The 17,075-nt window shown below is 41.6% G+C and overlaps 1 protein-coding gene across 1 annotated transcript; it reads right to left on the bottom strand.

Annotated features, from left to right (window-relative positions):
• Nucleotides 1-139: 139 nt before the first annotated feature.
• Nucleotides 140-13,385, bottom strand: TMEM128 (transmembrane protein 128). Its single transcript, XM_026699989.2, has 5 exons — nt 13,276-13,385; nt 10,413-10,554; nt 5,731-5,892; nt 2,954-3,062; nt 140-2,218 (listed from the first exon to the last, which is right to left on the bottom strand). The coding sequence occupies exons 1-4, from the start codon at nt 13,364-13,366 to the stop codon at nt 2,963-2,965; spliced, it is 495 nt and encodes a 164-aa protein (XP_026555774.1). The 5' UTR covers nt 13,367-13,385; the 3' UTR covers nt 140-2,218; nt 2,954-2,962.
• Nucleotides 13,386-17,075: the final 3,690 nt, after the last annotated feature.

Below are 17,075 nucleotides of genomic sequence, written 5' to 3'. Positions count from 1 at the left end.
GCCAGACTCCTCTTCAAGGTGAAGCACAGAATAGTAGAGAGGGCTGATTTTTAAGCACACTAGTTCCCAACAGCTAAAGGCATCATATACTAAATATCCTGTCAAAAGATTACAATGATTTTGTTACATGCTCTTCCAGGTTGGTTTGCTGTTTAATAAAAGAAACTGTATTTGTTGTCTTTCCGTGAAATAAATTACAATAAAAGCACCTCGTTAAACAACAACTCCAATTTTTAGAAAAATTCAGCTAGATCCCAAAGGCATGCAAACCATTTTACTTATAAATTGCTTTTCCTTCCAAGTGGAGGGATACACATATACAATTCTTAGTATAACAGAATAACAGATTTGGAAGAGACCTTGGAGGTAATCTAATTCAACCCTCTGCTCAAGCAAAGGACCCTATACCATTCCGGACAGGTGGCTGTCCCGTCTCTTCTTAAAAGACTCCAGTGATGGAACACCCGTAACTTCTGAAGGTCAGACCGTTCCACTGGTTAATCGTTCTGTCAGGAAATTTCTCTTAGTTCTAGGTTCCGTCTCTCCTTTGTTGGTTTCCACCGTTTCTTCTTTTCTTCTCTGGTGCTTTGGAAAATAGGTTGACTTCCTTGTTTTTTGTGGCAGCCCCTCAAATGTTGGAATACTGCTATCCAAGTCCTACTTTTTCACTAAACTAGACAAACCCAATTCCTGCTCCCTAATGATCTTTGCTGCTCTTTTCTGCACTCCTGCCAATGTCACTACATCTTTTTTATAACATGGTGACCAAAACTAGATGCAGTATGCCAAGCCTGGTCTTACTAAGGCCTTTTTAAAAAGGTAATAATACATAATACATACATACATATATACACACATATACACATACATATAAATCAGCATCATATTGAAAATCACTAAATCTGGGGACACTAAATCTGGAATTGACTTTGACTTCACTAAGGTGATCTAATAAATTTATGGCAGAGAAGGAATCCAAGCATTCTGAGTATCTTAGACCCTGCAAAATATCTTTACCGTTCTGTATAATGCACAGAGATGAAGAATTCACCTTAAATTAAAATGCAATTATGTTGTTTCTTCCCTTTCCCTGAAAATAAGACCTATTGCAAAAATAACCCTTGGCATGTTTTACGTGTTCACCTAATATAAGCCCCACCCTCCAAAATAAGCCCCATCAAAGAGCCTGCGTCACCGGCTGACTGCCCATTCCATCTGGTTGCTTGTAGTGCCACAGCCATGAAGCGAGTCAGGGTGGTGGTAGAGCTGCCCCACACCGGATTAAGTCATGGCCCCCATAGGCCATCCACAGCCCAACGCCTGTCTCGCGGTAGCAGTACTGATAGCCATGTGCAACAGGAGCCCATGTGGTCGCCAGCCCATTTCTGCTTGCTCGTGGTGGCAACAGAACAGGAGGCTGAGCAGTGTGCTGATCCCTCAGCCATGAGGTGAGGCAGGTGTTGGGGTGTGGGTGGCTTGGCTATGGGGGCCCTGAGGTAAGCCAGTGCAAGGCACGTGGGGCAGTTCTACCTCTGCCTCACGGTGGCTGCATTGGCACACTGAGCAGCCTCCTGCCCCGCCACAAGCAAACAGAAGAAGTGGGCCTCCCATACATTGGAAAAATAAGCCCTAGTACTTATTTTAAGGCCCAAAAGAAAGTAAGACCCGGTCTTTTGTGGGGGGGGGAAACATGGGTATGTCAACAATCTATACGATGTAAATATCTTGAAACATTAAAAACAGCTCAGAGAATATGACATGATACTTAATTTCATAACCATATTTTAGTTCAACTGTTTTACTCGATGAAGGTGAGATTTTAGACTGTCCAAACTTTATTACCCGCAGGTTTCATCTTCAAATCCTGCCATCTGGCAGTTCAGCCTACAAACAAACGAATGGCATTTTGTTTAAACACAGCTTTTGGTTATCTTTTTTGGAATGCAATTGGTTCAGTTTTGCTCAACAAGAAATAGTGAAGAATGGCATAAGGAACAAAAATGACGTTTGAAAATGAAGGAGACATGGCCATGGGATTTCTATGTACTTCTGATTAAATCTTTCCTTCCATAGTACTGAAGAAACTTGATGGTGATCTTGCTGACCCTTTGTGTATTCTGAAGTTGAAGTGGCCGAGAATAGGTGTTGCCCCAAACTTCAAAATGGGGAGAATGATTAAATCCAGACCCTTCACTATGACATGAAGAGTAGACAGAACCTAAAACAAAATATGACAAGTTTCAGTCAAGAGATCATAAAAAACAATGCAACAGTGAGAAATCAGCCTGAGTTAGCATATTAACAAAATAACCATATCTTGTTTATTCTCATTAAGTAATTCTTCCACAGATCACTGTACAAATGGACCTTTCAAATCTTCAAATCACCAAGCATTTGATGAAATACTTGAGGACGTTCTGATAAGCAAAGAAGTACTTTCTGGACAACATAACAGTGAGAGAGAAAGTAATTTTGAAGTACTCAGTAAATGAAATGGTAGGAATGACAATTAGATCTGCATATGATATTAAACCGTGGTATGGAAAAGGTAACTAGAAAATAGAAAAAGGGAGACCGTTGCTCAGAAAATAAAAATAGGTATATAGGATATCTCTTTTTTTAAAATCTCTGAGTCAGCACAACATGCCTGGATTTCCTGATGGTGCCCTATTCAAGTAGCAGTAAGACCAAGTTCTGCTTAAGTTTTTCAAGTTCAGCTAAGATCAACCATCTACCAGGAGCTTTGGTGCTGACAGTACTTCAGACTGAGTGATACAACTGCCAAAAAGCACTACACAATTCCACAAAAAACATCTTCCAAACCACAGAAAGTAACAGTTCAATTTTATTTTGCTTTGGTCAGCCTCGCAACATGTTCCAGGTCTATAACTGTATGCCAGTGAAGAGATTTGGTCATTCAGAGAAACAGAGTTAAGCACCCAGACGGTCTTACCTGCGAGGTCTAGCCCAACAGGGACACAAGCATGACTATACCCATAAACTGGATGAAGAGCACTGGAGGCGTCAGAAATGACCACACAGGCCACAAGGAAATGTTAAAACTGGGAATGAAAAAAGAATGATTAATTTTAGTTTAATATTAGCAATTTTACATGTAGTTTATCATACTTATGCTTAACCTATTAACTTAAAAAGTCTCTTTTATTCATCTTGAAACGTCTTTCAGTAATCTATTCATAAATAAATATATGTTCACACACACAGAAACACAAATATCTTTGTTTTTACTCTTGCTAAGTCTCTTACCTTTTTCTCTAGATAGCATTCTAAATTTAAATTAATTCATAATTATAAAAAGAACCATGATAAGTACCAGTTGTCCTCACTAATAGGGACAGGGGAATTCCGTCACTAAAGGTCGTAGTCATCAAGTACATCATGTGACTGATGACTTACAACGTCAGTTGTCAGGATAATTAAATGAATTGTCATGGTTTAGTAAACATATCACAAGACTAAACATATCACATATGTTTAGTAAACATATCACATGGCTTCCCCATTGACTTTGCTTGTGGAAGCATCTCTGAAACTTGCAAATTGTGACCATATTTGATCGCAACTGCAATATGGTTGCCAGATGGCCAAACTGACATTACATGACTGACCAAATGTATGCTACAATGGCTACTATGAAGACCCATTGTAGCTATGAACCGTCACTGAATGAATGGTTGGTAACCAAGGACTATCTGTAATTGATACACATGTGTGTGCACTCTGGAAAAAGCTAGCAATTCATAAACCATGTTCTTGAGATTATATAAATTTGTAGATTAAGATGTTACTTCATAAGATATATATCAAGGAATTAAGCCTGGATCAGATTTCTCTGTCACTGCGTATCAGGAATGTATGGCATCTGTCGTTTGGGGAAGACTGCAGAGGTTTTGCATTTCTATTTCTGAACATGGTAACATTGTGGCTAGGAGATGGTCAAGCGGTAAGGCACAGGACAGGAAGTAGGATCAACCAATCAGCATGCAAGGACATGTGCGTGGTGGGCCTGTCTGCAGCCATCTGCAACCCACACTTACCCATCAGCCCCTTTGTAGTGCAGGTATGTGCTGATGCCTACATACAGCTGCAGACAACTTAATTCAAGCTTTAGGCTACGCTAGTATTTAGGAAATATATGTAATATAAATTAGCACTTAATTTAAACCAGTGATTTAAAACGATCCCTTTTTCCTAGGTTCTTTATAATCAATCTAGTTGAGAGCCAGTTTGGTCTAGGAATTAAGGCACCAGGCTAGAAACCAGGAGAATTCTGAATTCTGTTTGCAAGGCGGCAGCATGAAAGCAAAGCTGGGTGATTGGGGGCCAGTCCTTCCCACTTAGCCCAGGCCTGGGCAGCCTTAGACGTCAAGCTTGGGCAATTCCTGTCACAACCAATGGAGCAGCGATCAGTTGATCTGAAAAAGGTGGACCCTGCATTTGCCAGAAAATACTAGTAAGAAAAAAAATATAATCACTCTTGTCTATTCCACAGCAGCACAAGGGCAAGTGCAATTTAATACCTATCTGTTATCCGATGTGAGTCCTGTTACGGTATGAAATGGCCCGCTTTCAAAACAGTGAACAAAATCTATATTGTTCCCTCACCCGTCTATTTCATGTACAATGAACCAATGCAATATAATTGCAATTGGAGAATGCAAAATCACTTTTTATTTTTAATAAAAAGATTTAATCCAGTACCCCTTTAATTAAATTAAACACTTTGGAAGCAATGCCAATCTGGCAATATGGCATACTTTGAAGTATTTTATTACAGAAAAAAGCTATACGGAATATGGATGAGCTGCCATGAATATCCATGGATGCCTCATGCACCTGTATGGCTTCCAGAGAGCTCCTGGGAAAATGCCCCCAGGTGAATCAGGTGTGGAACAAGACTGCTTCTGAACAGCCTCATTCTGCTGACTAAACCTGGCAGCTTCTGAGGAGCCATGAGAAGTGAAGCAACAGAAATACGTAGAATAGCAGTGAGCATAACTTTGTTTTTGAAATAATTGAATAATTGGGGGAAAAAATTCTATGTTCAACACACTGGAATTAGCTTAACAGTGCAATTTAAAGTGTTGGCTTTAACTCAAACACCTTTATGGGTTTGCCACTGAGGTACCTCTACCAGCACAGAGCTTACCAATCTATTGAGCCATCTAGAGAGAAACTGCTCTTAGTGTTTGATCAGGAGGGGTAGCTTCATAGTAGCAGGAGTGGTTCTGTGCTTAAGTTACATTATTATATTATTATACTGTTTTTATTTTATGCTGATTTTATTCCTATTGGGGATTTTAACTATTTTTTTCCTAAGTTATGTTAACCAGAAAGTGGTTTGACTGCAGTGAGATATAAATGTAATAATAAACTATATTACTTTGCTGAATACTTTTTCTCTATACCAATTTTAATCCCTTTATCTAAGTTAAGAGACCCCAGTTCATTCTTTAACAAATGTGGAATTTCATCAGGACCAAAAGTCTCAACAACATATGGTGAAGCTAAATCAATGGCTCTGAAACACCCTGAACATGTTAAATTTTACACAAGCTTTTAAAATGGCCTCAAGAGAGCTAAAGCTAACATGATAGAACAGCATTACAAAAATTGACCTTATTGTCTCCTCTCACAAATATTTTAACAGTTACCTTTAAGTTAGGTCTCTCCATTAATATCAGTTTATTCTATGACTGGCCAACTTACCAAACTGCTGCAGCAATAAAGCTAGCAGTTGTGATGGGAACGAGAGTGGGATAGCTAGTTTCATAGTCTGCAATTCCATGATACCATTCGAGATATATGATGCAATAAAATGCCACTGACAGACTGACTGCTAATAAACAGCTGCCAAGGACAAACCACCCACTGCAAGACAGAGAAAAGGAGAACTGAGTAAGTGCCACAATAAGCTAGCTATTAAGTATACATCAATGGTATGAACATTGGCTCAATTAGGAGGCTAATCCAGATCAGGACTGTTCTTACATTGGCTGAGAAAGACTTGTGTCTTTATGGTGCTTCAGGTTTCAACTGTTAAAGAGGTCCTCCTCGGGTATGTGTGGGACTTTTTAGCATATGGGCACCTGAGAAACTAAGACTGGAACCACAGGAGAGAGAGAGAAAAGAGGCCTGAGTTTAAGTAAAACATTTGGACAACCTTGTCTGGGCTCAGAAGCCAAACATGGTTAGGTGTGGTTGGTATTTAGAGGATGATTTCTAGGGATTCTGACTCATGAGATTAAATTTAAAAACAAACTAGACTAGAAAATCATGATTAAAAATCATCCTGTAAGAAGGCAAGCCACCACCTCCTCCTCCTCCTCCTGAGCGGACTGAAAGCAGCTGGGGCTGAGGAAACGAAGCCACCTCGGCTCGCGTTGTTTTCTGAGCCTAGAGCCAGGGCGCTTTCATTGCACGGCGGAGCTTCTTGTTTCACTTATTTTCAGGCGGATAGATTTCGTGTCTGAGCATTCTCACATGATTCCCCCCCTAAAAACAGTTAAATAAAGAAAAAACAATATATCCTCATGCAAGAACTTTTCTGCTTCCGATTACCCCCATGCTTACAAGTTGCGAAGGAAACACGGAAGCAGGGAAGCGGCTGCCCAGCTCCGTAGCTCCACACCATTTTCCTTTCAGAGGGAATCTCACTCGAGTATAAGCCTAGGGGTTTTTTTTCAGCACAAAAAATGTGCTGAAAAACTCGGCTTATACTCGAGTCAATAAATTTTCCCAGTTTTTTGTGGCAAAATTAGGTGCCTCGGCTTATATTCGGGTCGACTTATACTTGAGTATATACGGTACATGGATATTTTCAGAGACATTTGGTTAGAAATGCATTACTGTTAGTATGGGGAAAAGTCAAAGAAAGACACTTTATGAAAGTACCAGTCTGGCTCTCCACAATGGAGGCATTGACACATCTGAATGTGATTAATACGGAAAAAATTGTGAGATGAAGGGAGATTTTAGCAATAACAATAGCACTTATATACCGCTTTATAGTGCTTTCCAGTCCTCCCTAACCTGTTGGGGGCATATCGGCCCCCAACAATCTGGGCTGTCATTTTACCCACCTCGGAGGGATGGAAAGCTGAGTCAACTTTGAGCCTGGTGGGATTTGAACTGCCAAATTGCAGGCAGCCAGTAGTCAGCAGAAGTAACCTGCAGTACAGCACTTAGTGCACCACCAAGGCTCTAGACAAAGGGGAACTCAAATCTAAACAGGAATTGATTATTCAAGGGATTGATTTAGCAGGGTGGCCACATGTGCAAATTCAATCAAGATATGAGAAAGACGCAAGAATGTATGGTTTTTATAAAGAACCAACGGAACTATTAGGGACAGATGAAACATTCATTTAAAAATGTGTTACTATTTGTTGAGTATTAAAATGGAAGAAGAGCAAGTGAAAGAAACAATAAAATGGGCGAAAAAATGTGGCTTATTCCATAGAACTAGATAAATGGCAGAAATTATTGAATAAAAACTGCAAACCAACAATGTCAACGGCATATAAGGAAAATGTATACAAAATGCATTTACCACCTGCGAGATTAGTAAAGATGAATGAAAGCTTATCAGCTAAATGTTGGAAGTGTAATCAGATACCAGGTTCATGTTATCAATATTTGTTGTGGTTCACCAGCAGCCGGTGCAGATGGCAGCGGAATCGGACAGTGAGGAAGAAAGGGGACCAGTCAGAGAGTCTGGAGAGGACTTGGACGAGGGTCCTGCGTCCGATGCAGGGATGGGGCCAGGACCATCTGGGAGTGGGATGCTGCCTATGGAGGCTTCGGAGTCTGGCAGCAGCGAAGCAGAAGACCCAGGGAAGCCTGTTCCCAGGGTGCGTATGTGCAAAGCTGCGAGAAGGCGAGAACAGCTGAAACAGAAGGAGCGACTCGGGAGTAAGTCTGGGAGATGATTGGCCCCTCCCATAAGGGATGAAAGTCAGACCTCAATGATGAAACCTTTGCAGGAAGCAAAGTAGTTCGATAGATTCCAAGTCCTCCTTGAAGCTCTGTGTATTCTGGTTGTTTTTTTCTGGTACTTCAATTGGTTTCTGTTATAATTAATTGGATACTTCTGTTTTTGGCAGCATTCCACAGCACTGAAAGGCATGTGCTTATCTTGGGGCAGTGGTCGTCAACCAGTGGGCCGGGGACCACTGGTAGTCCATGAGAAAATTTTGGTGGTCCGCAGAGAAATGTCACCCCCAAAGCACCCCCCTAAAGCAATTAATACAGGCTGCGCGGGAACACAAGGCTCTGCTGCCCACATGGCCCACAGGAACACAAGGCTTGCGTCGCTTGCATTACGAACACGAGGTAGTGAGGGGAGAGGGGGAAGGGCGGAGGGGGGTAATTTGCCCCACATGCCTGGCCTGGCCATCAGGCTGCTTCTTTCCGCTTCTTTCTTTTGCTTTTGGCTGCATGCAAGGAAAGCAGCAAAAGTCTTTCTCTTCCCCAAACTCCGCTAGAAAATGAGTCTTTGGGATCCTGCAAGGCATCCTGCGCCAAGACGTTGAGCCAGCGCGACAAGTCTCATTTCTGGCAGAAGTTGGGGGAGAGAAAGACTTCTGCTGCTTTCCAGTCTCTCTCTCTCTCTCTCTCTCTCTCTCGGCGGTATCCTGCAATCCCAAATAAAGAATGATTGGTAGGAAAACGGGGTGGGGAATTTTCCTGCAGACTTTTTGGGGGATTTTCCCAGGGTCTTAAAATTATGAGTTTGGTGGTCCCTGAGATCCAAAAGGTTGGCAATCCGTCTTGGGGAATTGTTTAAGATTGGTTCTGGATGGGAATGAAAGTAATTCCCAGCATTGCATTAAAATAGGTTTTGCTTTTAAAACAAGCTTGTGTTTAATTATGTTTGACGAAGCTTGGGTCAGAGCAATATTATCCTATGTGGTAGACATGCTCAAAGGCAAAAAAAAATACTGGACTAAAATACATAGATGCGTAGAAAAAAATGATAAAACAACATGTAGATTTGAAACTAAAAATATTTTTGTTGGGAATAGTACTAGATCAGCATATTAAAGAGAAAACATACTTAATTTTACATGTATGAACAGCAGCAAGAATTATGTTTGCACAACAATGGAAAAATGAAAAGATTCCTACAGATGAATGTGTTATAAAAAAAATACTAAAATGTGCAGAGATAGATTCTGTTGTCATTATGATTTAAAAAGGGTAAACACAGTTGATAATAAATGGCTTCAGCCAACCACTAACCATGAGTGACAGAAAAGTTTTTGTTATCATTCATATTCTTTGAAAAATGGCCAAGAAATCATAAATTCTGCCAGGGTATGTAAACTTATGAGCACAACTGTATATCATGTATCTGGAATGGAAGTGTATATACTTAGGATATATTGAAATAGAAATATGTTCTTATATGTTTTTCGTTCTAGCCTTTGCCTAACCACTACAAGATGAAGGCCTCTGCCGTATTTTTCCAACCAATGTGATATTGAGCTTTCTTTTGCTAGTTGGGCCGCAATACTTGATGTCGTCAATCTATCTGTTTTTGGATCTTTTGTGTAGATGTTTTTATTGAATGGAATCTATTCTACGACTGCCTTAGTCTACCTGGCATCAGTTCTTCTGGGTATGTGACTAGTCCATTTCCACTTTTTTTACATGTGCTGGTCTTTCTATCTTGTATTGTGGTGCCAACCATGTCTCTTTCCACGGCTCTTTGCACCACTTTTGTATTGATTGCGAGATTAGTGTCCATGTTTCGCTGGCACATGTTAGAACAGAGAGCACGCACTGATCAAAAACTTTTCTCTTCATGCTTAGGGGAGATTGTTCTTGAAAATAACACTTAGATTGCCAAATGTCTGCCTATCATATTTAACACAACATTCAATTTCTTTTATTGTATCACCTTCTTCTCCAGATATTTTTCTTTCTTTCTTTGGTGAATTTATTAAACATGACCTGGCTCTTTTTCAGGTTTAATTTTAAGCCAAATGATTCTCCTACTTAGTGCAACTGTTATCTTTGTTAACCCTTCTGGGTCTTGTGAGAAGTGAATACATGTTTTTATGTGTTTTGTATAACTATGGTTGTATCTATATAATAAATAAAATCATTTAAACAAGTCTTCTTGGCTAGTTTCCCATCCCAACTACTTCAGTTACTATCCTCTATTAAACCTTTGCAATGAAGGTATAGATAGGAATACTGAGTTATGATTCAAATGATTTTTGAATAAGAAATTTACTTTCTCAAATTGTAACATGCCTAATGTACTGACGGGTGGCAGGACCTACAAATAATTTTAGTAAGTATTTTTTCCAAATTAAAATGTAAGCTGAACATATTGTTCAAATAAAGTAACAACTTTTATTTGTATAGAAACAGATCTTTACCTTTCTTTTTGAATAATTTCCTTAACAGTTTTAAAAAATTCAACATAATATGTAATAGCTATTGATGACAATATCCAAAATGCAGAATGAATGTTAAGCCTAGGGAGAGGCTTATCCTTTTTCTCCATGCTTGTACCTGGAACTGTAAAAATAAAACCACTGTTATACTGTAAAATGCGGTAGCTAATGTTAATAAATAAAACAAAACACTTTGTCATTTCATTCTTAGTTACAATTTGCTAAACCTGAACAGATTCTTCTCAAGGCTCCATGGCTTTCTTATATGCCTGTTAGAAAGCATATCCTGTGAGCACCCAGCAGGATTCCCGAAGATTTAGCATGGCTGTACCAGGAAGCAGTAGAACTTTGTCTGAAGAAAGGATAAAACTACAAAAAGAAATCACTTCCAAAACCCACCCAATAACCCTTTTCTAACCAACTAACCTGTCAAAATGTTTCTATCAAGAAATTGTCGTCATTTCCTGAAAATCAGTAAATATATAAAATGCCAAACTGTATTTTCAATTTACAGTTCCATTCCTCCAGTTAGTTTTTGTGCTACAATGCAGAGTGAAAGAAACCCTAATCAATCCTCTTAGACCTCACTAAATATTAAAGCAGTATATCCATCTGCCTAAAAGCTATGAGAGCCAATTCAAGCCATGAGAACAGCTACTGTATCTTATATTTAATCTACATTCAAGCAGTGCATATTAAAATTATATACACTGGTGGTAAAATTCCCAAGATATTTTTTCTCAATAACAGAATAATAGAGTTGGAAGGGACCTTGGAGATCGTCTAGTCTAACCTCTTCAACAAGACACACTATATATATATGACTATACCATTTCAGACAAGCAGCTGTCCAATCTGAAAAATCTCCAGTGACGGCACACCCACAACATCTAACGGTAAGCTGTTCCACTAATCGTTCTGACAGGAGATGTCTCCTTATTTCTACAGGTCGGTTCTCTCCTTGATTAGTTTTTATTCATTGCTTCTTTTCTTACCTTCAAATGCTTTGGAAAACAGATTGACCCTCTCCACATATTTTAGCCTCCAGTCCCCTAATCATCTTTGTTGCTCTTATCTTCGCTCTTTGTAGAAATATCTTTTTTATATTGTGGTGAACCTGGATGCAATGTTTCAATTTTTAAGGCAATAAGCCTTATAAAGGGGTGCTAACCATTCTTATGGTTTTGGTGCTATCCCTCTGTTAATGCAGCAGCCTAGGACTGCATAGACCTTTTTAGCAGCTGCAGCACCCTGCTAACTTAAGTAATTGTCCACTAGGACTCCTAAGCAATTAGTGCTATTGAGCCAGGTACCACCTGTCCTATTCTATACCAGTGCATTTGGTTTTTCTTGCCTAAAGAAAAACAGAAATAATTTACCTGAATTCTACAGATTAATGTATTGTTCAACCATAATGAAAACAAACCAATACTGTACTATTTTACGGACTGAGGATGGCTTCCTATTTTTACACTCTAACCATTCCCAAGTATAGAAGAGCTTTCTCCCTAGCTCGCTTTAATGTCTTGCCCTCAGCATTACTGGATGGGCCATTTAAGAGGCTCCCGATTAATGAGCGGCTATGTCCCGGTGATACAGCTGAGGTTGTAACTGTGGAGCATGTCCTTTTGTATTGCCCTGTGTATAACGCAGGCAGATCTAAGTTACTGTCTCTCCTTGAAACAGACCCTTCTAGGTGCAATGTTAGTAATTTGTTCTTATATTTAGGGGACGGCTCCTCATATAGCACTTCTTTGGTTCCCAAATGTTTTTTTAAGAGCTGTAACCATCAGAGGAGAACGCTGTAATTCCCCTTAGTCGAGTTTTTGGTGACCAATAATTGTTCATGATTAATTTTCCCATGTTCTTCTTTTGTTGTGCTTGTGTTTTGGTCTGTGACCGCAAATAAAGTATTATTATTACTGTACTATTTGTACAGGAATGGACAATGAAAACATTATAATTTGGCCCAGTCTGGTTGGGTTAGCACGTTTTTTTTGGGTTTCTTCACTCAGGCTGTTAAGTGTGTGTGTGTGTATATGTGAGATCAATGCCCAACTTTTTTTCCCTTGTTTCTGTCTGGATTATCTTTGCCAACGCTGCTCCTTTTGATTAGTGTCATCTTTTATTTTTTATACGTTTGTAAACTGCATAGTTGCTGGGAAATGGGCAATCTATAGATTGAATAAATGCCACTGTTACTTCGATATCAAATTCAGCTGAAAGGAGTTAGTGAAGCGCAGAAGGGATATCGGGAGCCTGCCCTTTCCGGGTTATCCACGCCAGTCACCTCACCAATGGATGACCAACCCACTTCGTGGCTTGACTACCGCCAACTGATCTACCGCCCCGCCCAGAGCCATGAAGAGAGGGTTGGAGTGAGCTGTCCTTCCCTGCCTGACTCGGTCCAGGCACGACAGGGAAGGGATGCCCGGCCTATAGCGCAGGGTCTCCAACCTTGGCCACTTTAAGACTTGTGGACTTCAACTCCCAGAGTTCCTCAGCCAGCAAGCTGGCTGAGGAACTCTGGGAGTTGAAGTCCACAAGTCTTAAAGTGGCCAAGGTTGGAGACCCTGCTATAGCGGAAACCGCCTGCTACCGATCAGTGGTTTCGGGGTCATCCTGAACTTTGGCCCCCGGAAGTATTTATCAGCGCCCGAGTGGGAACTGCTGCTCCCGGGCAAGGAGATGCACCCAACACGAGACCCTCCGAAAACCTCCCCCGCCCCCAAGTCGGGGCACTTCCGAGTTAGACGCCGAGCGGACGCGGCAGCACTCGGCAAGGAGACGGCGAAGTCCCTCGGTTCGTGCACCCGCCCGGTTCCTGGAGTCAGCCAACGCTTACCCGCTGTCCTGCTCTCCTGTCCTGCTGCACGGCCGCTCCCCCGCCCTCGCCGCCGCCGGACCAACAACTCTACTTCTTTGCCGTTCGGCATCTTGGATCCGGCGAACGGAGGGCGGCGGAAGTGACGTTAGCGGAAACCACGACACAGCCTCCCCGCCCGTTCAGTTCTGTGGAACTGGCGTTGCTGCGGGTTATCAATAGGCGGTTCTGAGGCGGCTAGAGGGGCCCGAAGCGCGTCTCTCTAGCCTCGGCTGCTGGCGAGTAGATCCCCCGGGGTCCGCCAACAGGGAGGCGCGTCCTTGGGGAAGAACAGCTGGGGAGCCGAGTGTGTTTCTGTACCGTTGTAGGAATATTTATGTTCATGATATGTTGGTCGTATGTTATGGAATTTACACTGCTCAAAAAAAATAAAGGAAACACAAAAATAAGACACTCTAGATCTGAATGCATGAAATATCCTTATGAAATACTTCGTTCATTACAAAGTTCAATGTGCTGACAACAAAATCACACAAAAATGATCAATGGCAATCAAATTTAGCAACCCATGGAGTCTGGATTTGGAGTGACACTCAAAATTAAAATGGAAAAAAACACCACAGGCTGATCCAACTTTGATGTAATGTCCTGAAAACAAGTCAAAATGAGGCTCAGTAGTGTGTGTGGCCTCCAGGTGCCTCTATGACCTCCCTACAATGCCTGGCCTTGCTCCTGATAAGGTGGCGGATGGTCTCCTGAGGGATCTCCTCCCACACCTGGACTAAAGCATCCCCCAACTCCTGGACAGTCTGTGGTGCAACGTGGCGTTGGTGGATGGAGCGAGACATGATATCCCAGATGTGCTCAATTGGATTCAGGTCTGGGGAACAGGTGGGCCAGTCCATAGCATCAATGCCTTCGTCTTGCAGGAACTGCTGACACACTCCAGCCACATGAGGTCAAGCATTGTCTTGCATTAGGAGGAACCCAGGGCCAACCGCACCAGCATATGGTCTCACAAGGGGTCTGAGGATCTCATCTCGGTACCTAATGACAGTCAGGCTACCTCTGGCGAGCACATGGAGGGCTGTGCGGCCCCCTAAAGAAATGCCACCCCACACCATTACTGACCCACTGCCAAACCGGAGGATGTTGGAGGATGTTGCAGGCAGCAGAACGTTCTCCATGGCGTCTCCAGACCCTGTCATGTCTGTCACATGTGCTCAGTGTGAACCTGCTTTCATCTGTGAAGAGCACAGGGCGCCAGTGGCGAATTTGCCAATCTTGGTGTTCTTAGCAAATGCCAAACGTCCTGCACGGTGTTGGGCTGTAAGCACCACCCCAGCCTGTGGACGTCGGCCCTTCATACCACCCTCACGGAGTCTGTTTCTGACCTTTTGAGTAGCCACATGCACATTTGTGGCCTGCTGGAGGTCATTTTGCAGGGCTCTGGCAGTGCTCCTCCTGTCCCTCCTTGCACAAAGGCGGAGGTAGCGGTCCTGATGCTGGGTTGTTGCCCTCCTACAACGCCTGGGCATGCTCCTGATGAGGTGGCGAATGGTCTCCTGAGAGATCTTCTCCCACACCTGGACTAAAGCATCCCCCAACTCCTGGACAACCTGTGATGCCATGTGGCATTGGTGGATGGAGTGAGACATGATGTCCCAGATGTGCTCATGTGGAAAGGGAACTTCACAAAGACAGTAGTGTCACAAAAACAGGAAAAGCCCAAGGGGAACATCAGGTCAGCCATAAAACAAACTTACATAGGAAAAGGAACCAAATAAAAAAGGTATTAAAGAATCCCTATAGACAAAAGCCTAAGTAATTAAGAAAACTAGACAAATAAGAAAAGGAAACAAAAAGATAATTTAGAAAACCCTTATAAACACAGGACATACCAAATAAGCAAAACAAACAGACAAAAGACACAAAATATAAATTACAAAAGGGACAGACAGGAGATTGCCACAGAACAAATATGCAAAACTATCTTAAAGTTAAAAGAGATTAGAGAAAACCAATAATACAATCTAGCCATCCCACAGAGTTTGCCCTCCAGCGGGAATAAAGACAAACTCAAACAGGATTTGAAACATTAAGCACAAACATTGACACAAAATCAACTTACAAAGGGAGAAAAGGGTATAAAAAAACAGGGACTTACCATAAGAAGCTAGCTAGCCCAGGAACGCAGGCTTCTCGCTGTCCCCCGCCTTCCTGAAAAATAAAAAGATCCAGTTTTCAAGCAGTTGTCTGTATCCTTGTGCCGGAGCTCTCCCAGCGAGAAAATCGAATCCTCGAAAGAAAGGCATTTTGACACCAAACATTGCCCAATTCTTAGCAGATGGTCTTGTATGAAATCTGTAGTGAATTGCAGAGAATAATAACGAATAAAAAAACCATTAGAAAGCATTTCACTGAGGCTGCCGTCGACAGCACCATCTGGGATCCCATATCCAAGATAGAAGTAGCCTGCAGTACTGCATTCTAACCACTGCAGCAACTTGGCTCAAATTGCTGTGGATATAGTACACTTGGATTTCAGTAAGGTGTTTGACAAAGTTATTGGAATCTTGTCACAGCCCTTAATATTTAGGGGGTCACTCTAGATAGGGCCCTAGCATATAGGCAGAACTGTACGAACACTAAACTGAAGATCAGTAGACAAAATAAACATCTTTAGAAAATGAATGAGCTCTGCCTCTGGTGCCAAACCAGGGATTCTTAAGACAACAGCTCCAGCTCTTTGTTTCTTGGCAGGCAAATATGGCTGCCCAGTCTGGTATAAATCAGGATATGCTGGGAAGGTAGATATTGCCCTTAATGAAGCTAGCAGAATTATTACTGAATGCCTTAAACCTATCCCTCTAGATAAGATCTACACCTAGCCGGCATTGCCCCACCTGCTGTTTGCAGAGAAGAAGCAGACTACAGTATTTACAATATTTGAGAGGCTGCCACAAAGAGGATGGGGTTAATTTATTTTCCAAAGCATCAAAGGGGCAGGACAAGAAACAATGGATGTAAACCAATCAAGGAGAGAAGCAATCTGAAATTAAGTAGAAATTTCCTAACGGTGAGGACAATTAACCAGTGGAACAGCTTGTCTTCATAAGTTGTGGGATGGTGCTTCATCAGAGTTTTTAAGAAGAGACTGGACAGTCACTTGTATGAAATGGTATAGAATCTCCTGTTTGATTAGAAGATCTCCAAGGCCCCTTCCAGCTCTATTCTGATTCTGGAGATGTTGCCCAAACACCAGAAGCCAGAAAGGTCCTTCGAAGGACCTGAGGCTTCTGGGGAGACCTGCAGGAAGAAGGAGATTCACTTCAATTCTTTTTTTAAAAAGAAAAAGTTTTATTGATTTTAACAACAAACAAAAACACATAAAACATAAGACATAAAACATAAAAACATCCTCCTCCTTCATAGATTTACAAACATTGTATCGGTTGGTTTACCACCTTTTTTTGTGCATCCATTTCCTAGTCGCCATTATAGTTATATTACATAATAACGAGATTCACTTCAATTCTGTGTGAGCAAAAAAAATCACACTTAAGCAATATACATGGATGTCAGTAATTGTTCCCCATGATAACAAAGAAATGAGCTCTGAGTTAGTAAATACTATATCACTTTAAGACCGGTTGTTTTCATGCATAAGCTTCCAGCAGAGTGACACATTTCCACTCTGGCCCAGATAGAAAATCTTGAAACTGCCAAAAATGTGGAGAAATAAGCCAGGAATGACCAGGTGAAAAGACGCTTTCTCACAGAAGCAGGATCCGGGAGCAGCACTTGTCTAGAAGTGAACA

This window comes from Pseudonaja textilis, chromosome 6 (assembly GCF_049901715.1).
Source record: "Pseudonaja textilis isolate UNSWEBS1 chromosome 6, rPseTex1.2, whole genome shotgun sequence".
In the NCBI taxonomy this organism is placed as follows: domain Eukaryota; kingdom Metazoa; phylum Chordata; class Lepidosauria; order Squamata; family Elapidae; genus Pseudonaja; species Pseudonaja textilis.
Note: the sequence above shows the minus strand (reverse complement) of the source record. Positions and strands in the feature narration are given on the sequence as shown.